Consider the following 23,835-nt stretch of genomic DNA (forward strand, 5'->3'; position numbering starts at 1 on the left):
CAGAAACTTCTTCTTTAGTTTCGAAGGTAGGTTCGGGGAAATTCTCACAGTCTTCCTTTGACTGGAGTTCCTGATATACCGGAATGAAATCTGAGTTTTCATTCGGTCTTCTCCTTAGTAGAGGTAAAAGAATGCCTTGTCCTAGCGGTGCTATTTGAATAGAGCTGCCAATAAGGTTGCTTCCAGAGAGGGGAGATGTATGTTGACCGAGATCTATGGAGGAATGGTCATCAAGATTTCCTTGAGGAGGTGTAAAGAACAGATCCTTAGAAATTTGATCTTGACTGCAAATAGCCATGGTCTCTTCCAGGTATTCGTTGACGAGTTCTTGAAAAGAATCAGAGAGATTCACATCCTCTTCCTTAGGATGGTTCATGAGGCGATCAACATTGAATGTGATTTCTTCTTCTCCAACCCGTAATTTTAATGATTTCTTGTGAACGTCAATTACGGCCTTGGCAGTGTTTAAGAACGGTCTGCCAAGAATGAGTGGGACCTTCGTGTCTTCCTCAATATCCATAATGACGAAATCAACGGGGAATGCAAACTTATCCACTCTAACTAGGACATCCTCAGCTATTCCCCTAGGGATTTTAACTGATCTGTCCGCGAGCTGGATAGTCATCCTGGTTGGTCTTAAATCGTTTAATCCTAGCTTCTTGAATAATGAATGGGGCATTAGGTTTACACTGGCTCCTAAGTCTGCTAAAGCGTTACTAATCTGGACATCTTGCAGGTAGCAAGGTACCGTAAATCTTCCTGTATCTCCTAACTTAGGGGGAATTCCATGCGGTAACACTAATGAGCATTCTTCACTTAAGGGCAAGCTAACTATCTCTCTTAATCTCTCTTTGTTTGAAAGCAGTTCTTTGAAAAATTTAGCGCAGTTTGGCATTTCTACTAAAGCATCTACTAGACGTACATTCAAATGTAAGTTCTTGATAATGTCCCAATACTTGGCAAATTGTGCCTCTTGTTTTTCCTTCCTAAGCCTACCTGGGAAAGGTATGCGGGCGCGCGGAATGATTTCCGGGGCCTTGGGAGAGATAGGTTCCGGTGGATTGACGACTGGGTCAATTGGCACAGGTTCCTTATCGGAAAAATCTTGTATGGGTACATTAACAGTTGTTTCTTTTCCTCCTCGAGTGATTACGAGGGCATCAAACTCACTACACTCTACATCAATTTTAGTGGTTAAACTTTTAAGCGTAAGCTGAAAATTCGTGATTAATTCTTCAAAAGTCTTTATCAAAGTGTCAAACTTGTTTTGGCATTCTATGACTTGAAGGTTTATCATATATTGCTTTTTCATAAATTCAGCTAAAATTTCCTTAGAGTGGAGAGTAGGTTTGTGTACTGGAAATATTATATTATAATCCGAGCTATCGTGCTGTTTATGTGCCCATCTAGGGTAAGGATACCTTAGATTGGTTCTAGTAGCATCGGGATTATCAGGAATTTGTAAACTTTGAAGAGTGAGGGTGAGATCTTGTAACCTGGTTTCCAGCATTTTTACCGTATGCGCGAAGACGTCATCCTTCTCAGCAGCTTCATTGTTCCAGCTTTCCTGTTGTGTAGCTATCGTGTCCAAGAGATCCCATGCTTCATCTGCTGTTCGAGACATGAAATTGCCTTGCGAGGCCATGTCGAGGAGAGACTTATCATCCTTGGTCAAACCATTGTAAAGCGTACAGACTATGTCTGCCCGACTTAACGAATGATTCGGACATCTTTTAAGCATCATCTTTACTCTATTCCATGCTAGACACAATGACTCATTTTCTTTTTGGGAAAAGTTAGTGATGTCATTTCTTAAACAGGTTTGCAGGGAGGGTGGATAATATTTGGTTAGAAATTTAGTGGCCAATTCCTCCCACGTATGAATTGAATTCGGGTTAAGTGCGTCAAACCATGCTGAAGCGTGTTTAGAAAGCGAATATTGAAAAAGATGCAGTTTCAAAATGTTTTTCTCGTTTACGTCCTTTTTAAAAGAGTCAACCAGACTGATAAATTTGTTTATATGAAAATTATGATCGTCAGTCGGTAATCCTTGAAATTTACAGATCATACTGACTAGTTTAATCATGTGTGAACTGATTTCAGGAGTTCCTTCGGTTCCTAAGGTGATTGGTCCTCCTCTTTCCTCTAAGCATGATTTATGCATAGAAGCAAGGGTGTCTTGTTGTTCCATTTTTTAGATTTTCAGATTTATAAAAGAAAAAGACTTAAAAGTAACTTTTAGAAAATATTAATTCACTAAAAGGATCGATAATTTAATAAAAACAATTATTCTTGAAATTCGGTCGCTAACCAGATCGGATATCTTAACTGATAGGACTTTTCACAGATTACTCGTATAGAGGTGGCCAGGCCGACAACGGAGAGGCAGGATCCTTTTGGTTCCAATATAATTGGAGACTGTTCGGAAAATCTAATAACCAACGTCCGTGTATAATTGTCTTTCTTAGACACCACCAAACAATACTTTGTCTGCTTAAAATCTTTCTCGATCAAAATATTCGATCCCCGGCAGCGGCGCCAAAGAAGAAGGTTGCAACTGATATGCCACTAACGGACGGTTTTATTTCTGCGGTGTCGTTAGGTCGCAGGGTGTCCGATTCGGCGGCACACAGTGTCTTCGTTTATTTATATTTTGTGGGGCCTAAATTACTTTACTTTCTAAGGTGTAGAAGTGTAAGTTAACCTAGTGTCGAATTTTTATGCTGATTAACGAATTGAAGATCAAGTGGATAATTGTCTTTTATTTAAATTACCTGGATAGAGAATAGTAGTTGGTTTTTAACTAAAGGCCCTAAATGCGGAAAAGTAAAAAGGTGGGAGGATATCCGGAGTATGCAGATCAGGGAAATGTTGACCAAGATATCAGTATTGGGTTAGGTTGAGGTAATTATGCTTATGTTAAGGCTATGTTTGGACAGCTGTAGATCTGGTTGGATGAGCCAATTACACAGACCTACTTATCTCTGACTCTCGGAGTTCTCTCTGAGCAGTGAGAAGTATGTCACTTGATCGTATAACTGAAGCGTGACAATACCTCGGAGGTTATCCTAAGTAAAGCACTAGGTGTGTTAGTGGGTTGAGCTCTAATCCTAACCCCCGTTATCAGTTTAGATAACTGAATAACAGCGTGCCGTGTTGATTGAACACTGATCACAAACGGAAGGAGTCCGTTGGTTTAAGTTGGCAAAACCTTAATTGAAAACTAACTACCGTTACTTCATACTAGTGAGATCACAACGAAACAAACATTATACAGCATTATGATATACAGACTGATAGTAAAGCAGATAGAAACCCAATGAGTACCTAAACAGTTGATATGACCTAGTCCTAAGGCAACAATCAGACAAGAACATGCAATAGGCTTGGGTCACACAGTAAAGGCACTAACTAGATCTTAACAGCTCCTAAGAGGTCTCTTCGGAACAGTCAATAGGCATACTAGGTCATTCATGTCTCAATTCCTAGGTTCCGTGTCCTAAAAGTGCATTAGATGCCTCTCGGGAACTCCGGCCATACCGAGTTCATAGAATCTTCAGATACAGTATAACCAGGGGTCTTAATCCTATGAATTAGCTAATTTCATATAGGTGGACAAGTCCTGATCACAACCTAAGTTGGTCAATCCTTAAGATGCTAGCATACAAACCTATCAGACTTCCTAGTTCAGCAGTATAACAATAACCGTACTAAATTAACATAATTACACTAACCCAAACTTCAATCATGGCAACATACAGATAAATTAAGCAATCATGGCAATATCAGAACGCTTTATTAAACAATAAGAGTAAGGATACATGTTTAATACAAAAGAAAGGCGTACCGGATAAAAGCCCGAAAAGCTCGACTTAATCTGCCCCGGAGTCCCAGGGACTCGGATTATCCTCCGAAAATAAAAACTAACTAACTACTACTAAAAACTAACTAAGAAACTTGAAAATGTGAATTGTGTTGTAAGTTGAGTGTGTTGAAAATGAGTGGAGGAGGACCCTTTAAATAGGCAGAATTCTGGGAAAAATCTGGCTGGCAGCACGGATGGCAGGCCGGATGGCAGGCCGGATCTGGCAAGCCGGATCCGTGCTGCCTAGCCGTATGGTGGCTCGGATTTGGCAAGCCGGATCCATTGTGGCAGGCCGGATGGCAGGCCGGATGGCAGGCCGGATCCGTGGTCTGTCTTGTCTTGTTTCCTGGATCGTAACTTGATTTCTTAACTTTCACCGTTTTCGCTCTAGATTCTTCGTTTTAGCTCCGTTTTGCTTGATTCTTTTTGCATCGCCTTTGTAATTACTTAATCTACAAAACCAACCGAAAAAAACGATAATTTTGTCGATAAAGTTTTAATCTTTATTGTTTTGGGCCTTGATTTAGGGGGTAAAAACGTGACTTTTTGCCCGATATCACCTATCCTTTACGCTGAAAGAATATTCCTTAAAACAATGCAGATATAAAATATCTGCCTCACTACCTGTATCAGTATAAATTCGAGTGATGTTTCTGTTTGCAATTACAGCTGAAATGACCACAGGCTCTTCTGACAAACGCCAATTTGGAATGGTATGAAATATGATTGGAGCATACATCCAGCTCTCCGTCCTGCGTTCTCCGTCTGTTTCATTTTCCTGCTCCTCATTCCATATAACCTTGATGTGCATTTCAGGAGTTGGATCCCTTTCATCATTCCGTTCTTCCCTTCTGTTCCAGTCACGCCGTCCACCGTGACGCACTTTTCCCTGCCAAGCAAAACGCTTGTTTGGATCATTTCGTCGATACTTTTTTCCTGGTAAAAGATGATTCAGCTCTCCAGCTTTGATCTTTGCAATGATCTCTCTCATTAATGACTTGCAATTATCAGTTTCATGTCCATATGCCTCATGAAAGTCACACCACTTGTCACTCTGTGGTCCCTGACGCTCTTTCATTGGCGGTGGAGGGTGAAATGATTCCTTAATTGGCTCTGTGAACAAGATTTCTTTTGGAGTTTTGGTTAATGGCATGATAAGTGGATGCCTGTCTAATGGCTTTCGATGGTGATAATTGTCATTTGGATGGTTATTTCCCCTCCAACCGCTCTGCTGTTGCTGGTAATTACTGTCATAACCCCGTTGCCTCTGATAATTGTCATTCCTGTTCCGCTCTCCGCCTTGCTGCCTGAAGTTTCTCTGATAATTATCCACTCTTGGATATCCCATTTCGCCTGCTCGTAAATGCTTCTGAGCAATACCCAACGCTTGATGCAATGTTTTTGGAATATCATAACGCAAAGCATGAATTAATCGTCCAAAACGTCGCTAATCGAGACAAAATATAAATCCTGAAACAAGCTGAGACTCTGGTATGTCTGGTATTTTCTGACATTCAATAGTATAACGCTTCATGAAATCACTCAATGATTCATTCTAACGCATTGTTATCTCATGTGCATCAAGATGTGACAATGTGCAGCTTCTCAAACTTTGATATTGCATCACAAACTTTGCCCTCAAATCAAGAAAACTGGTAATACTCCTTGGTGGCAAACTAGCAAACCACTCACGTGCCATTTTCTGCAGTACCATTGGAAACATATGGCACACAGTTTCATCTTCCCAATGCTGTAACCTCATAACACCTTCAAACATAGTCAAAAAATCCTCTGGATCTGTTGTACCATCATAAACACCGATTGATGGAATTCCCAAATTTCTCGGTAGGAATAAAACACTGTGTTGACTCTGCCATTGCTGGTGGTTTGATAGCTTCATCACCAGTAATCAAAGTAAACAAATTATCCACAGCTGTTGCACGGATGGTTGGTTGTGCTAACTTTTGCTTAAATCGTGATGGCGCTGTTTTAGCTAAAATTTCATCTAGTAACTTACTTGCCATTTCTTCAGTCATAAAGAACTGTTCACCTTCTTCTTCAAAATTCCAATCATCATCCAAAAAACCTTCATCACTATGTTGATTTTCTGTATCATCAACTAAGGCATTCAACTGATTGAATAGCTTGGACAATTGTGATTTGGAAATTGACTTTCCTTTGCCGTTATGCCGAGCATTCACATCAGAAGTCTTCTTGAAAGAAACATTATGTGTTCCTCGCCTGACTTTCCACATTCCTGTACTGGAACCTCCCATCAATGGTTTTCTCAATCGTGGTATGGTTTCATGAATTTGATCATCTGCTGTGTCAGTGTGCAAATGATCTTCTTCTTCAACTGAAGTTTCTTCAAGAGTTAGCTGATCAACTGGTATATTTTTAATGAGGTTTTCATCGATTGGTTCAAGTGTTGTTTTTAATGAGGTTGTTTCAGCTGCCTTCGTGCTCTTGGTGGTTTTGGTGGTCTTTGAGACAGATGGCGCCATCTGTAAGTACGTTTTTTCGTATAACGGCTGTAAGGTACTAGTACAGAAAGTTGCTGCTTAGCGTATGGCGTATAATGTTGATTGTTGTTTGCCCTCGAGAAATTATCTTTGCAGACCCGGAACACGGATAGATGATCCGTGGGGTGGCCTCAATCAATCTGAGGATCAATCTGAGGATCAATCTGAAGTTGATCCGTATAGCGCGTTGCTGCTAAGCGGCTAATGTATGTTTAGAGTGAGAAAGAATTGTGTGAGAGAGAAAGTGTACTTCTCTCTGACTGAAGTTCAGAATTATGATGATGTGAAATGTAGTGACCCAGGGGGTCTATTTATAGGCGTAGAATGTCCGAAATTCACGGGATACACGTGTCAATCACTGAATGGCTCTGTTACGTGAAGTATCTGGAATGTCGGTGGCGTGTGCTGACGTGGCCGCGTGCCGTTCACGCGCTGAGTTAAAGGGCTTATGCACTGAAGCTGCATGCAGGGCTTACGCTTGACGCTGGGCGGCCTGATATACGCTGGGCGGCAGATACTGAACACCGCTAGATTTTGTTATCTTTTGTGCTATTTGATCGATTTTTCTGTATAAAATGATGCTTTTATGCGTGTATCTCCTGGGATACACCATACGATGTAAGTTATGTCAAATGAGTTTTGTTTATATATTTTAATTTTAATCGAAATTGAAAACACTAATATTTATTTACCATATGTTTTTAGTATTCACGATCAACAAAATCGAATCTACTTTCACATACATATATATCATAAATTTACTCCGTGTATTATGTTGACCTCGTCATTAAAAGTTAAAGTTGTAAATATTTGGATATAGTTATAATTGTAAATATCGTGAATTTAAATACATCAAAAGTGAAGATACATATTTTTATTTTTGATTCGGATAATCAATAAATATCCAAAATAAATATCCAAAATTCAAAAATTAACACTTTTGAATACAAAATTTGAATATTAAAGTCTCTTACTACTAGTGTACTAGTCTCTCACTAGAAGTGTCAACATTTGACTTTCATATTCTTTCTATGTTAATTTTGAGCAATGAATGGATTGAGTTTTTTAGACCATTCCCATCGGCCCGTGCTCCATACCTTCTTCATCACCTTCATATGAGGGCGCCGATGGCAATGGTGCCGCCCTCGGCCGCCCTCATCCGCCCTGAAGCTCGTCGCCCTCGTTCAAATCATCCGTATGCAGGTGTGAGGGCGAGTTCCTGGTCCCAATCTAGTACAAATGAACGTTGCAAGTTCTCAACGGATCATTTTTTAAACATTCAACTCTATATATACATATACATATTAAATAAACACTCCACACTACACAATTCACATTCATCTCTTCAAACACACTCATTAACACATCAAAAAAATGTCAACACAATTGCTCGGTTCGTTCGACGTTTACTTCGGCGGTATGTTTGATTTCGAGTACAAATCATACTATGACATAAACGCTACGAAGGTTTCTTTCGAAGAAGTCAACGTCGACTGTAGTGTCGCCGCATTCCGAAAATGGTTGAAAGAAAACGTTTCGTTTGAATGGACGGACATTCTGTATTTTACGGAGCCGAATCAGGCGGCTACGTATCTTACGACCAACGAACGTTGGTCCGGGATACAAGATTGGGTCGCGGAGGGTGTCAAACCGATTACGCTATATTTAATTTATGAAGATGAGGAATCGTTGGGTATGCGCTACATTGAAGAGCTCAACCGGGGGGAAGGCCCAATTGATGATTACATACCCTCGGGACCTGTTTACGACACCGATGGTCGTTTTTTTTCGGATTCGGATTCCGATTATTAGAAACGTATTTGTGTTTGTATCCCGAATAAATGTTTGTACTAGAATCTAGTTGTATTTGTCTTTTTAATTATTATGTTTATGTTTGTGTTCGTGTTAAATAAACGTTTGTTTAAATATATGTTTCCATTTATTAATTCGTTACATATAAAAATTTAATTCGTTGCATATAATAATAATAATAACAATAATAATAATAATAATAATAATAATAATAATAAATAAAATTGAGGAAGTATGTCATGGTTGGCAATGGTGTGTTATAGGAGTGTTATGGGAGGAAGTGGTGAGAAATGAGGGGAGAGAAAGCTGATGTGGCGGTGAGGAAATGTTCATGACGGTGTCATGAATGGGAATGGTCTTATGCAGTTTTATTTTTATGAATTTTATCGAATAATATATAATATTTATGATCAAAGTTATAAAAAAAATACAAAGTCAAATGTGGACAGGAAGTACTACTATCCAATATTTGAACATAAATATATGAAATTAAACAAAATTGATATTGATAATGATGATTCAACAAACAAATTGATAAACTTGGTAATCTACAATTTAGGATACATATTTGCGATAGGTTTAACAAAATCTCGAGTGAATTTAAGATAATTTTTTTGGCGGGAATATCAATTCCTTGTATAATTTATATTTTATTATCATTTCATTATAAACTGAGCTTTAAATCGCTCAAAACTACATTCAATCTCGTCTCTTTTACATCAATCAAACTGTTAGGATCATCATCATGTTCTCTGGAAGTCAATTCGTCGGTGGATCTCAGATCACCAATTCTCCCGCCATCGCTGTGGTAAATAAACCCTTATTTCTTTTCAATCAAAATCGTTTTCTTTTTTTTTTTTTGGTTCTTTTATTATTAAATAACTAATAACTAATTCCACTAATAACGTGTTTGTTGTTTATAATATATTATGTAGAATCGAGACACATTTGGACTAATACCGCTCACAATTAAGCAAATCAGTGAAGCTTCACACTCGGGTGATGATAAATCCAATTTTACTATTTCTGGTGCAGAAGTCGTTAATGTATATATGCTTTCAAATCTATATTTAAATTTTTTTGTGCAAAATTATATTTGTGTATGTGTCTAATGTTGATTGTGATTTTGATACATGTTGCACGCATGTCCATTAGTTTCTAAATGTTTGGATAATGGGTAGTTTTGTTGATCACGTTTCCCATTCAGTTATGTTTAGAGTTTGCATTATTGTAGTATAAATAAATAAATATGTACTTTACTTTTGTTTGAAGGATATGATCAATGAAAAAAGTGGATTAGTTCAAAGTTTCTTCTTGAATCTATTGTTCTTGGGAGATTAACCATCTCGAATTGGTTTGTATCAAATTCTAACTACTGAAATTTGGCTTTAAGTGCATGCCTTTTTAAGTTGATATAAGAAGTTTATATGTTTGTTAGTATTGTGTTTTGGTTTTAGTTTTAGTTTTAGTTTTAGTTTAAGTTAACTATTTATTTCATACATATATATATTTTTAATTGTTTAATTTTGCTTATATAGGTTAGTGTGGTAGGAATGGTGTTCAACAAAGCTGAAAAGAATAGTTATGTTACTTTTACTGTTGCTGATGGAACTGGAAACTTGGAATGCAAAACCTGGTAAACCTATGGATAACAAACAAATATGTTTTAATTGATAGAATATGAACTGTATTACTTCAGAATATAGAATTCATATTGGGTTTGAAGTACTATCATTATCTTTTTGTAGGCTTAATGAACCATTTGATAAATTGCAAATAGAGGCAATTAGGTGAGTTACTTTATTGGACTCATTTGCTGATTTGGTTATGAAATCAGTACTGTTGTTATTGTTGTTGTTATATTGATTTTTATGATATTAATGTTCCTGGCAGTGAAGGGATTTATGTTCATGTTGACGGACATTTGAAAAGTTTTAATGGTGAAAGGCATATTGATGTTTTCTCTGTTAGGTATGCATAATCATCTTGTAACTTTTCAACAATTTGATATAAATTTTATGCGCACTATTTCAATTGGTTCATATTCGGAATATTGAAAAATTTCCTGTCACATTCAGGACAAGTGTTTCTATGTGTTAATTGTTGTCAATAACATTATTGTAATGCTTGTATGCTGATGGACTAGTGTAAAATTTGTTACTGACTTTAAAAGAGGTAATTATTTAATCAAAAATAATTTTGATTTTTAATCTGTGTTTAAATTAAATGTTTGTGAACTTGTAGGCCTGTGACGAATTTTGATGAGATCACCTTCCATTTCATTGCTTGCATACATAACCATGTGCGTACTACCAAAGATCAGGTATGTCATATATAGTTACATATACGGACACTAGAACTTGCATATAGAATTGTTTGATTTTATTGTAATTATAATTATAATTATGATGATGAAATCCGAACAATCAACTTTGTGGCTTGTAGAAGAAACAAGGGAATGATAGAAATGTTTCCGAGAATGGAGATCTAATCACAAACACACCCATCCAGAATGGCACTAACGCTTCTTATTCAACCATTTCAAGCGAGGTATGTTAACATAAAGTTACTCATAATTGAATTGTTTTTTTTTTTTTTTTTTTTTTTAACTTTTTGATTGACATGATAAAATTGTTTGTTGTATTTTATTCTCAGTTGTCTTCTGTACATTTGAATGTTGATCGACTGAAAGGCTTTGATCGAATGGTTCTTGCTTTTCTCCAGTTTCCTACCAACTAGTAAGTTTATTTGTGTATTTATGTATTAATTAATGCTTGTTTGGCATATCATCCCACTGTTTTTATAGCTTGGTATTTTCATATTGGTTTCTTTAGTGTTTTTAGACTCGGTGGAATTTATGAAGTTTGTTTCTTAAAGTTAATCATAATTTTGCATTTTAATATACTGATAATACATACATACATAATACATATATGTGATAACTTTGTAGTGAAAAGGAGAGAGGAATCCATATAGATGAAATTGCACACAAGATGAAACTTCCTCTCAAAAAGATCATGTACCTTTCTCACCCTCTGTTTGTATGTGTATATGTATGTATGCTTGTGATCTCTCTATGTTTGACACTAATGTTGAAAGTTTTGTATGTGGGGTTTATTATTATAATAATAGGGAATCCATAAGATCACTACAAAATGAAGGCTTTATATACTCAACAATCGACGACAACCACTTTCAAGCAATATGCAGCAGTTAATATGCACCAACTATAATTAATATTTTTGTTGATCATCTACCTCTCTAAGTTCATATCTTTACGTTGCTTACTTTTTTTTCCTGATGTGATTATGTTAATGTTTGAGAATGCAGTATTTTTTAAAACCATTACCTTTTTAATAGCTATTAAACGTTGTGTGCTGTTATTAAATGTTTGTCATGTGATCACAAAAGCCCGATAGTACTTCAGCTGGTTGATAATCATGGCAAATTCACCTCAATTTTATCTTTCAAAACTTTCTGATAGAAAAGTTTTGTTAAAGAAAATGCAGCGCATAGCTAAGAGGCTGTGATAGTCCGAAAGCATAGTTTTTTTTTTTTTTTTTTTTTTCCTGTGGCTATTGAACTCATCTGGATCACTTTTTAAAATCGATAAAGTAAGGATGAATATAAAATTTATAACATATGGTGAGAGTTTCTGTTGGTTGAGAAAAAAAAATACCGAAAAGTGTGTAAAAACCCGATTTGCTGGCACAGATTATGGAATATGTAGAACCCAGAAAGTATAACATAGCCCCTATTGAATACGAAACACAGTGCAGGCTACATATACACTAATGAATGTGTAAAGCAACACCTATATCTATCTTTCAAACTATTAGTATAACAAACTATTAGTATAACAATGTGCTGTTTCCACGTTTTTAAGAGATCCGACTGGCCCAAAAGCACGAATACTTAATGTCTCGACTATTGTTTTAATCCATTTTTCTAGTTTTTCATGCCAATCAACGTTTACAGTTTCTGTAATGACGACGTATGTTTTCTTTATTGATTATGCACTAACAAAAATCTGGCTACTTTTTTGGTGCATCATTGTCGTATAATCTTACTTTATGCAAGATGGTAAACTTGATATCTACAATATATGCCAGTAATTGACAAAATTAGCAAATGAACATACAGCATACTCAAGATCCGTATCATATATTCATATATCCGCTTTATTAGTTTATCAACTATTCCTTATTGTTGTAAGATCAACTTCAGGATTTACATTTTCTATCCTCTGCTTTTCTTGCAAATCATCAAGATAATGCTGATAGATATACGAGGTAAACCCCCATATCGCCAACAACATTGAAATCACTTTGACTCCATTCATTTTATCATGAAAAAACACTACCGCAAAAACCGGCACAATTGGAATACCTAAAGTACTAATCACATTCGAAAATAAAGACGAAACCTCAAAGATCAAACCAACGCAACCGATTGAAAAAACTTGCCATGAGATTGCGGTCCATACTAGGTTCATTATGTATGATATTGTTCCTGATTCGTAATTTTTCATTTCGTTCTTTATATCCTTCCATTCCCCACTTGCAAATAGTCCCACTAGAATTATAACACTTGCTATCATGTTTTGGTACACGATCATATCGAATACCACTCTGTAGCTTTCTGATTTCAATATCTTTTGAAATGCGAGTTGTGTTACAGAAAGCATCAATGCGTAACCTGCATATTTAAAATTTGACTATAAAGGTCAAACAAATATATCTGACTTCTTGACTTTGACATCTAAAGTCAGAGATCACCTTCTAACAACAGATCTATTCCATTTTCTGTTTTAATAATTTAATAATGAAGATCAATTTCTGTATTCAATTTTCCAAACAACTTAAATGAGACTTAATGACTTTGAAATAAGATCCATGAAATCTAAATCTTGTTTTCTCGCTGTCCTAATTAGATTCGGCAAGAATTAGGCCGGTTGGCAGGATGAGTAGCAGGTCAAAATGGCTCAATAATGGGAATATATACAATGATTGGGTTGACCAACAAACACTGTTATGTTGACCTTTTATATCATTATACCACAATGATTATATAAAATCTGAACTAAGATACTAAAGTATATCTTAATTATACTTTGTTAGAGGTATGTATTTATTTTAAGAATGTAACTTGTAGTCTTAATTAGTAGTATTAAAAAGAAAAAAAAAAACAAAAAAACATCATACCTGCAGAAGCAGCGACTGTGCAAACGAAGCCAATTATATACTTGCTTCTAGACGTTTTAACACTGTCCTCAGAATCACTTTGAAACACAAGAAGTGATGACGAAAAGCTAAGCAGAACAAGTGAATTAGCAATGTAAGGAGTGATCTTTTGGCCATTTAAAAAGTATGAAAATAGCGCATTAAACGCAAGCTGACTAGCACAAATCAAAGAGTACGTTGAAACGGGCAAATACTTTAATCCAAATGTATACAACAAACAGTCTGCAGCCAAAAATACACCAAGAAATGTATAGAGCATAAAAACGGTGATCCAAGAAGGTTTATTTGTGGTAATAATTGGATTTTGTCGTTGTTGTGATTTTGAAGGTAAAAACATGAAAATTAAAGGAAACATAAGTGGGAAACCAGCAGTTTGAACAAGTGTAGCCATCCATTTACTGTTTCCTCCTTTGTCAAAGTAAAGTCTTCCTAACATTGTTGCAACTGATTGGCCTGCAAGTACAAATGTTGTGAACAATGCCATTTGTATCCACCACTTGTACTGTACAAGCCATGAAGAGCTTGTTCTAACATCTTGAGTGGTTTCAAGTGGCTGCTTAGCTTCTTCTGATCATACAAGGAAATAAAGTTTGAATTAGAGAAGACAGAGTGCTTAGTTTTTATGTAGTTTTATATATCTTGTAAAATTCAAAGTGCGTTAGTTACAATTGCATGATTGACATGAAAGGTTCTGGCTTAAGGTTCATAGAGCTTTCTAGCATAATTATACAACGAATATGACATTGTTGGCACTTGTTACACCTAAATTTGTTTGAATTAGCTAATAGTGCTGCGTGTTGTCTTTGTTTGAATTAGCTAATAGTGCTGCGTGTTGTCTAAATAATACGGAGTACTCCTTAGTATTGCATCAGATATTTGTTCATATTAATAACCTTTGAGATATTTACTTAAATTCATTTAATATAATCGATAGATTCAAAGATAACACTTACTTTTTTTTAAACAAAACCTTTAATTTAAAAATATAAAGCAATTGTTTTTTTTTTTCTTCTTGATGAAATAGCATAATATTTACATTACAAAAATGAATATGAGATCACTTGTAGTGGTGATGGGAGTCCCATTCGATTTATGACTGTACACATGTGACATCTACATGTACATTTAACATCCCATAACCTGTTTTAGTGAGAATGAGTAATGTTGTTGTTTGTATCCCATAACCTGTTTTAGTGAGAATGAGTAATGTTGTTGTTTGTAGTGTTTACTGAGAATTTAAGGGCTGTAGAAAGGTGGTGATTAAATGACACAGTTATTGGGCTTAAGCAAGATGGACGAATTCTATTGTAAGTCCAGCTTGTTGTGATATTGTAATGCTTAATTTTTCACTTTTTGTGAAAAATTAATTTCTATTTAATTCTATGTTTTTTGCCAAAAAAAAAAAAAAAAAAAATATGACACAGTTATTATAAAGGCGTGGAAAAATGAGTGTAGTGATAAATGTGGTAGAGAGATTTGGGTGGAGGCCCCACCAAATTAATACGAAAATGAGTGAACACCTACAATGAATGCCAGGTGTTACGAAGGGCGCGAGTAAGAAGAAAGGTAAAGAAAAGAAAAAGAATGTAAAGGACGGGGAGCTTTGTGTGCATGATTTGAGTGATGGGGACGAGATCGAAGGGGCGGTTCAAGGGACGTCAAAAGGTGATAAATCTTTCCAATGTGTTATAGGAAAGCGTATTGGAGCGGGGGCGGGGGAGGAGTTTGTTGGTGTCGGCTTCTTTGACCAATTTAGAAATGGAGGTTTGAATTCGGATGAGATTGGGATTGAGTCTACTTTTTCATTTAAGGCGAATGCGGAAGATGGCATCAACAATTCAAAATGTGGTACTTGATTAGCTTTTTTTGTTTGTGCGTTGTTTGTTTAATTTTAGGTCCATTGTTTGTGGTTGTGGTCTTTTGTGTTGTCTTGTTCACGTAAAAGCTCGGTTTTAGTTAGTATCTCGATTTTTATCTTGGTTAGAGTAGTTTTCTGTCATCGAGCCTCTTTAGTGATCGATCCTTTGTATCTTTGTTTTCTAGTCTCCTTTTGGAGATTAGAATTATATATATAGTTTTTGTTTTTTTAGCAAAAAAAAAAAAAAAAAAAAAAAAATATGAATGCCAGACAACGCCATTAGACTACTACATATGGTTCGTTACCCATCATTGCCAAGCCTACGTGGTGTTACATTATAGCTTTAATTTGTTGTTGCATTATAGCTTTAATGCCATAGCTTTAATGCCATAGACACCAATTCGTTATAGACTTATAGGCCATTCATTATAGATTATTCACCATAGATTTAACAACTACAGTACTTCTTAAGAATTTAAGGGGTTCACATGTAACTCTTTTCAACAAATACTCCATGACCAAATGTATAAGTTTTAACTCATACTCCGTATTATAGAGGCATTCTTCCATATCGTACAAGTATTCTTCTATATCTAATTTATATGGGACAAGTATTCATCCAGAAGCATATATTCATATGATTATTTAATTTATATTGTACATATATTCAATTTGAAATCAGAAAAAGACAAAAAACCTCAAATGAACAGTAACTACAGTACCTTTTTTGGCTTTTATCCCCCACTTTTTTAACTAAATAAATATTATTCGTTTTAAGATAAAAACAGAAACGCGCGGGCAGCTGGGTGGTTTTGTGTTGTCTATCCCTTTCGAGAGGTTGTAGGTTCGAATCTAGGGGCCTTTTTTTTTCCTCAGGGGCGGCTGGGTGGTTTTGCGTTGTCTACCCCTTTCGAGAGGTTGCAGGTTCGAATCCAGGGTTTGTTTTTTTTTTTTTTTTTTTTTTTTTTCAGACTATCGATTTTGGGCCCAGCGAAGCGGGTCGACCCGAATACTTGTTATATTCAAATTATAATGCATCATTCACACGCTTTAATGGATCTTGTAGAGCACTTTACTTTTTTATTGAACGCCTAAAATTATTATATTAAAACAATACCTTGTGTGAAAAAAATTATTTCTTGTGTTAGTTAAAATATATATAAAAAGGAATTAATTAATGACGTGACAATTAAAATGAAGATAATAAAAAGGTAAAACCGGCCCTCTAGCCCACATCGATCGGTCCCACGGCCAACATGTGAGAAGAAAATCGCGTAACCCATGCTTAAAGGGACATGGGGCAAGGATTGAACCCATGACCACCGCTTTATGCTGCATGTCCTCCAACCACTAATGTACCATCGCGGGGACTGAAATGAAGATATTTTAGTCATGATAGGGTGTGTTTAGTTATGAGTTAGTTATAAAACTTTAGTGTTAGCCAAAAGCTTTACCCTCAACTCTTCGGTCGCTAGGTAGGCCGAAGAGACGGATGTTTGTAGTTTAACAATGATAAGAAGCGGTCTTAGAGACGTTCTAAAGTGTTGTCACCAACACAACAATCAACATGTGTACATAACAAGAGGCCTTAATATATTTTTGGGGAACTATGGTTATGACCTTCTACTAACAAATAAATCAATGAGATCTGAGCCTATTAATCCATGAGATGTGAGCCTACCGCCACACAGACCCAAATCAAATTAATCTCTTTTCAAAGACGTTAATTCAACCGCAAAGTATTGATGCATTGTTAAGGGATTATCACCATTTACCCATTTTTTTCAAACTTTTTTACGTCAGAGCCGGAAAAAAAACTTGACGATTGGCCTTCACAAAAAGAAAACGACCTTGCGCATGGCTTGGTATAAATAAGTCAAAACAAGTTTTCTACCATGTAGAAGCAACATCGCAAAGTGCCAGCTTGCTCCTTGCTCTCCGGTGGAAGCAAGGACGCAAAGTTCCTCTTGCGACCTTGCTTTCACCTGGAAGCAAGGAGCAAGGTGTCTTGCTCCTTGCTTCTTGCTCATTGCTCATTGCTCCTTGCTTCCAGGTGGAAGCAAGGTCACAAGAGGCACCTTGCGTCCTTGCTTTCACCAAGGAACAAAGAGCAAGCTGGCACCTTGTGACCCTGCTTCCACCTGAGAGCAAGGAGCCTCTTGCGACCTTGCTTCCACCTAGGGGCAAGTAGCAAGGTGGAATCAAGGTTGCAAGAGGCACTTTGCGTCATTGCTTCCATCGGGGAGCAAAGAGCAAGATGTCACTTTGCGACCTTTGCTTCCATTTGGTAGAAAAACTCGTTTTGGCCAATTTATACCAGGCCAGACGCAAGGGAGCAAAAAAGTTAGAAAAATGGGTAAAATGGTGATAATCCCCATTGTTAATGACCTGACTTCTAATAAGGGAGGTCAGAGGTTCGACTCCATGTGTTGCAAAAATATTTCCTTGTGGTTACCCGTTCCTTTTCTGGTCCTTTGAGGTTTTGGACGTCTATGCGTTTGAGCCTCACGCGAAGAGATTTTGCCACACACGATGTCCGTATGGATCCTCGTGGGGGTTTCCTCTCGAGCGTTGTGGGACAGTATCGGTTCATCCATGGAAATGATCGGGTGAGTTCCGTACATCGTGTTCGGATACTATCAATGATTCCTAAACGTCGTTAAAAACAAAAGGAGGTTAATTTATACCCTACGAGTGTCAAATAAGTTCTAAGATTTTCCTGTTCAGGTAATCCGAAAAAATGAGTAATCCAACCTCATGCCATACTGTACACAGTGTATTAAGAATATTTTCTTGTTTCCCGTTCTCTAACCACCCAAAAATTGAACAAGGGACGACCTTAGAACTTTGGACCTCTTACACTTTGATGATGAAGCCTTAGTCCTTAACTAAATTGGCCACCTTTGGTGGTAGTTAAGCAACCTTATTGTCAGACACACACGTATCAATACAATATTTTCAATGATAGTTTCAAATTAATATTAAAATCGTAGATATATCCGATATGAAAGAAGAAAAAAAAATGAGTATTAAATAAGAACATATGTTTAAAAAACCGTTTACCAGATTTTGGGGAATAGTTTCGTACTTTCTAAACTGACAAGTACAACTTTCGATTCACGAGGTACAAGTAACAATTGAATATGTGTATTTTTTGTAGAGAAAAAGAAAAAACAAGGTTATCAAGTTTTTAAAAAAACTACTCCGTAATACAAAAAGAACATACAGGTTTGCAGTGATCCCTAGAGCCAGAATTACCAAATCTTGATTAACATATTACCTCTGTTGTCATGCAAAATATGGTTGGTGATATCACTTTATTATAAGTTTATTAAATTCATACACTACACATAAATAATCACAATAGTAAATTTATCAAAAAAGTTTCTGACAAGAAATGTTTACAAAATTATATAGATATAGAATATAGATACCTTTGATAACATAAAGTAGAAACAATATAATTGTTGAATAATATTTTAAGTAATTTTAAAAAATGATTTAATACTTACCAAAATTATTATCTGTTGCCGGTTCTTGAAGTTGCTTCATTTGAATATAGGAAAAGAATGGAAGAGGAGGAGAAAGTGAATATATAAAGTATCGTGTTCAGAAAGGTGTTGTTTCCAATTCGATTATTACAACATCCATCCATCTATTTATATATTTATATATTTTATACATATTTTTATATATAAAAACATTTGCAACTAAAATATTACTCGTATAATATGTTTATCTTCTTATATCTAGTTTTTGTTTTTGAACGGCATTATCTTCTTATATTTGTACGCTAGTGGCTACAGTTTAGTACCATTTTTTTTCAATCGATAGAAACTTGTAAATTATTTTAATGTAAAATGAAAAGATATTTTTTCTGTAAGGCAAAAATTAATTTTATTATATTAAATATGTGTTACATAATATTAGTATGCGAGAGCATACCGGAGCGCAACAGAGGTGGGATTAAGCTTGAGTACTGTCAATTCAGGTTCAATTCTCATTTCAAGCAGTGAGTTTCCAACTTTTGATGGTACTGCCAATATCAATGGAATTTGGGAAGGTCTCTAGGAGTATTCCTAACCTTCAATGGACTGCCAACATCATCGCATAATGGTGTATCATAGGGGATACACGCATAAAAGCACCAGTTTTATACAGAAAAATGGATCAAAGAGCATAAAAGATAACAACTAATGATACCGCAACCCGCATGCACATTCTATACGTATGCGGGCACTCGCTAGCAAGCGTATGCGTGTACTTTGTATGCGGTATGCGGCATGCGGTGATGTATCGAATGCCTTTGTTCCCGGTACGGCGGTTACTTGGTCATCAAGTCGATATCTTTTCCATAATTATATCCGTGATTCGGGGGAGTTTGTTATGGAAAAGATTACCATTATCTTGGATGGTTCTAGAATTAGGGTTTGCCTATATATATATACAAACCCTAATTATCATTCCAGGGACAACCACGTTACGTAACCATCGTTTACTACACATCTTACGTAATCAGCATCATCTTTCGTCTTCTCAAGGTTAACAGGTTAGCTATTTATTAAACTAGCACCTACAACCTTATCTAGGGCCTTCTGATCAATGACCGTTATCGAAGGTGGACTTAATCACTTGGCCACCCCGCCGACATCATCATGTTGGCCAGGGTTATTCACGGTAGCCGGACCGGAGAGCCAAGTTCTAAGATCCTTAAACCCCCTTAGCTTATTGAACATGCATATTGACCCTATGGAAAATATATGCATGATCAAGTGGTGCTTTCATTGAGAGCCGAATTAATTCAAGACGTGTTCAATTGTTGTTTATTTTAAAGAAGTTTTGAATCATAAGGCTCATTATTAACAAAATTTTCAAATTTGTTGTTTCTTTAACAGTATTATGGCTTCCGAGGGATCATCGGAACGTACTCAAACGGACAATCAAAACACACCGTGTGGTAATCAGCAGACGCAAGCTATGACTACGGGGGCGGGATACACTAGGGATGACAATGGATCGGATATGGATCGGGTGAGGCCGTATCCATATCCATATCCATTTATTTTTTTTACTTTTCATTCATCCATATCCGTCGGGTGAAGCGGGTTAATGGATAATTATCCATATTCGTTTAAATTTATTTTATTTTCAACAATTATAAGTGGTGGTTCACTATATACGATCAAAAGTAATATTTTTAATAGTTTATGCGACCGAAAGTCACATTTTACTAATCTATATAACAAATATTCAATAGATAACCTATTAAACGTGTACAGATATCGACATGTAAGTTGCTTACTTTTAGTTACATGGAATCACATTTGAACCACCAAAGTACGATAAATACATTTGATTATTTAAACAAAACAAAATATAAGAAGAAAGTTATATTTTTAGAGAAAATATAAAGAAAGATGAATATGAATATAATTAATGAAATATCACTACATAATGATACTAATTTGAGTGATAAATTTATATATTTAGTTATTTCGGGTGAAAGCGGGTTCGTCCATGGATGAAATTTTTTCATCCACATCCATATCCATATCCATTTAGATCGTCCATATCCACGAATAATCGGGTGGATCGGATGGATATCCACTGGATCGGGTATCCATTGTCATCCCTAGGATACACGCCTTATCCTCCACCCGTGTCCGGCGAGCCTTTTCAAAGGTACAAGCCGATATATCCGGATGGAATTACACCACCAAGGGCAAACTCACCAGTCACAACCACGCGGCTGGATTTTTCTTCGGTGGACCCAAGGGTTATCCTTGTAGGCGCTAGCGGTGAAACAGTGGGACCGCATGTAGTATGTTGCGTCCAGGTGCCTATATACAGTACCACGGTTTCAATCCCTCTGCAGACGCAGAGTATTCATCAGAATTCGTCTGTGACGCCCCGTACTAAATCATCATGTACGGACCATCAACAACAGGATCATTACAAGGTTAAGTACTATATGCGCTGTTAAAAAGAGTTTGCATTCATTAATAAAAGTGACGTCAAACCAACGTCTAAAGTTTTACATCCCAAAAGTATGCTTCACAAAGTAGAAGCAATAAATAAGTGTATGTGACCCCAAGGGTCGTTACAAATCATCGTTTCAAAAGTAATAACGTTTGTATGCAAAAGTAAGCGTTCATGTAGTGACAACTCTAAAGCAGCGGGTGTCTACAGCAAGACTAGTATAACAGCGGAAGCAACCTCAAGCACCTGAGAAATACATGCTTAAAAATGTCAACACAAAGGTTGGTGAGCTATAGTTTAAGTATAACAGTAATGAATGTAAGTAGGCCACGAGATTTCAGTGCTACAAAGAGCGTTTCAAAACAGTAATCCAAATCCGTATGTTTAAGTATATGCTTAACCGTGGGCACCCGGTAACTAACTTAACGTTTATGTACCCCCTGAAAGTGCACTTGGCAAGTGCGTATAACCTCGAAGTATTAAACACTCGTTAAATGCTAGCGCGACTAGCCCGAGTGGGGATGTCAAACCCTATGGATCCATATCTAAGATTCGCGTTCACGGTTCAAAAACCAATGATTAAACGTTACCGAGCTAAAGGGAATGTTTCTGCCGTTATATAACCCACACATATATAAAGTTTAAGTACTCGTGCCTAGTATGTAAAACATAAAGTCCGCATGCATTCTCAGTTCCCAAAATAAGTTAAAGTAAAAAGGGAATGCTATAACTCACAATGATAATAGTAGCGGTAAAATAGTAGTCGGAAAGGTGTGCAAGTAATCGGTCCAAAGTCCTCAACCTAAGTCAAATAGTACTAAGTCAGTAAGTCGTCTCAAAAGGTTTATAAGTATGTAATTAAAGTCATAAGGGTCATCATCAATCATCATTAAACAAAAGGTAACAAGTAAGGTTCGTCTATAAAAGTCGTTTAAAACAAAGGCTGACTTGGATTAGTCACCACGGCCTCTACACAAACCGAACAGAGGTGAGGCCTGTGGCTATGGCTCCGTATATGAGTCGTTTAAGTGTGGTTAAATTTACAGAATCTAACTCGTCTTCGTTTGACCGTGGCAACGGTATATGTGCGAGTAGGTCTGAAATTTTCTACACAACGTTAAAAGACATAGTGACGAACGGAGGGCCATAAATCCTAAACCGTAACTCGGATGAAGACGAGTCCTAAATGAAAAATTATCTACTCGAAAAGCTCTATCCAAAAATCAAGATGGGATCATCCCAGACCTACTGGTCTGGTCCAGAAACAGTAGGTCAGAAACATTTGGACAAAAAGCAGAGAGTTTGGAGAGTTCCGGTGGTCTTGGTGCTTGATGTTCATCATGGCTCTCATCCTTGATGCATATAGCTTCAAGTGTACAACTCATGGATGTATCTACATCATCTTAACCAAGATTTGTCCATCATAACCCTAGTGCAAGTCTAAGACATTAATTTGATGAACCAAAGTTACATCAAGTCCTAGATCTACACACACATGAACTATGAAAGTAATACTAACTAAGTTTTGACACTAGCAACACAAGTGTGAGTCTAAGACATGTAGATCAACTCACTTAAGAGTTGTATGATGTTTGATGAACCAAAGTTTCATCAAGGTCTTAGATCTAACACATACATCAACTTTAAAACTAGTCATAAGCTACAAACTTGAAAATAAACTTAAGTACACAAGATCTTAGGTTGTAGAACTTAGTTCTTTAATAGATCTTGAAGATCTTAGTTTCAAATGCATAGATCTAGTACTTAAGTTAAATCAACACAAGTATGTGAAGTTGTAACTAGCAAGTTACACTTCTATGTCTTGAACTTACAAAGTTTCAAGTACAAAAATCATGTTTTAACTAGTAAACACTTGATCATGAACATCAACACAACATTAAAGTAAGTAAAAATGAAGAAGTAGGCTAGATCTACAAGTTACATGTTTACATTTGTTTCATACTTGAGAAGATCAAACAAGTGTAGATCTTAGAGTTCAAGTCAACAATATAAACATAAGATGAGTCTACAACTTATGAACTTGAAAAACATGAAATTAAAGTGAACAAAAATAAGGTAAGTAACTATATCTTTAAGTCTTTGTTCATGTTTGTATCATGCTTGAGAAGATTCAACTAAGTTTTGAATCTTAAGAGTTCAAGTCTACAACTCATGAAAACAAAGAAAGATCTTGAAGTTTATGAACTTAAATCTTGAAAATACATGAATATGGAACTACAAACTAGTGAGTTTGAGTTCATGTTCTTAGTTCTTCAAATTCAAAAGAAGTAACTAAGATCTAAGAAGATTCAAGCTAAAGAGACTTGATCTTTACAACAAACAAGAAACAATTACAAACAACAAGTAATTTGAACAAGAATTGATGATGATGAAGGTCAAGATTTCGGTTTTTAGGGAGGAAAAGAAGAAGTATTTTTGTTGCTACTTACTAGTTTTGAGAGAGAAAAACAAGAGAGAAAAAGAGAGCAAATGTAAGTGTGTGAAATGAGTTGAAAGAATACAAGTAAAAATGAGAAACAAAGTGAAAGAGTTTGA

At 36.2% G+C, this 23,835-nt stretch overlaps 2 protein-coding genes across 4 annotated transcripts; one reads left to right on the forward strand and one right to left on the reverse strand.

The window, feature by feature from the left end:
* Positions 1–7,514: 7,514 nt before the first annotated feature.
* On the forward strand, positions 7,515–11,456 carry LOC139875470 (replication protein A 32 kDa subunit A-like). Its single transcript, XM_071862807.1, has 11 exons — positions 7,515–7,609; positions 8,935–9,004; positions 9,135–9,245; positions 9,738–9,835; positions 9,948–9,989; positions 10,093–10,170; positions 10,444–10,522; positions 10,645–10,749; positions 10,855–10,937; positions 11,150–11,218; positions 11,332–11,456. The coding sequence occupies exons 1-11, from the start codon at positions 7,515–7,517 to the stop codon at positions 11,414–11,416; spliced, it is 915 nt and encodes a 304-aa protein (XP_071718908.1). The 3' UTR covers positions 11,417–11,456.
* An 888-nt stretch (positions 11,457–12,344) lies between these two features.
* Positions 12,345–18,969, reverse strand: LOC139876272 (probable purine permease 10). 3 transcript variants are annotated; one of them, XM_071863574.1, is made up of 4 exons: positions 18,813–18,969; positions 13,809–14,009; positions 13,404–13,664; positions 12,345–12,897 (listed from the first exon to the last, which is right to left on the reverse strand). In XM_071863574.1, exons 1-4 carry the CDS (start codon positions 18,850–18,852, stop codon positions 12,392–12,394), a joined length of 1,008 nt encoding a protein of 335 aa, XP_071719675.1. In that variant the 5' UTR covers positions 18,853–18,969; the 3' UTR covers positions 12,345–12,391. The 3 variants fall into 3 exon arrangements, with proteins under 3 accessions (XP_071719675.1, XP_071719673.1, XP_071719674.1); XM_071863572.1 differs by having other exon boundaries at positions 13,404–14,009; XM_071863573.1 differs by having other exon boundaries at positions 13,404–14,006; positions 18,813–18,953.
* Positions 18,970–23,835: the final 4,866 nt, after the last annotated feature.

Source organism: Rutidosis leptorrhynchoides, chromosome 11 (assembly GCF_046630445.1).
Source record: "Rutidosis leptorrhynchoides isolate AG116_Rl617_1_P2 chromosome 11, CSIRO_AGI_Rlap_v1, whole genome shotgun sequence".
Classification (NCBI taxonomy): Eukaryota; Viridiplantae; Streptophyta; class Magnoliopsida; order Asterales; family Asteraceae; genus Rutidosis; species Rutidosis leptorrhynchoides.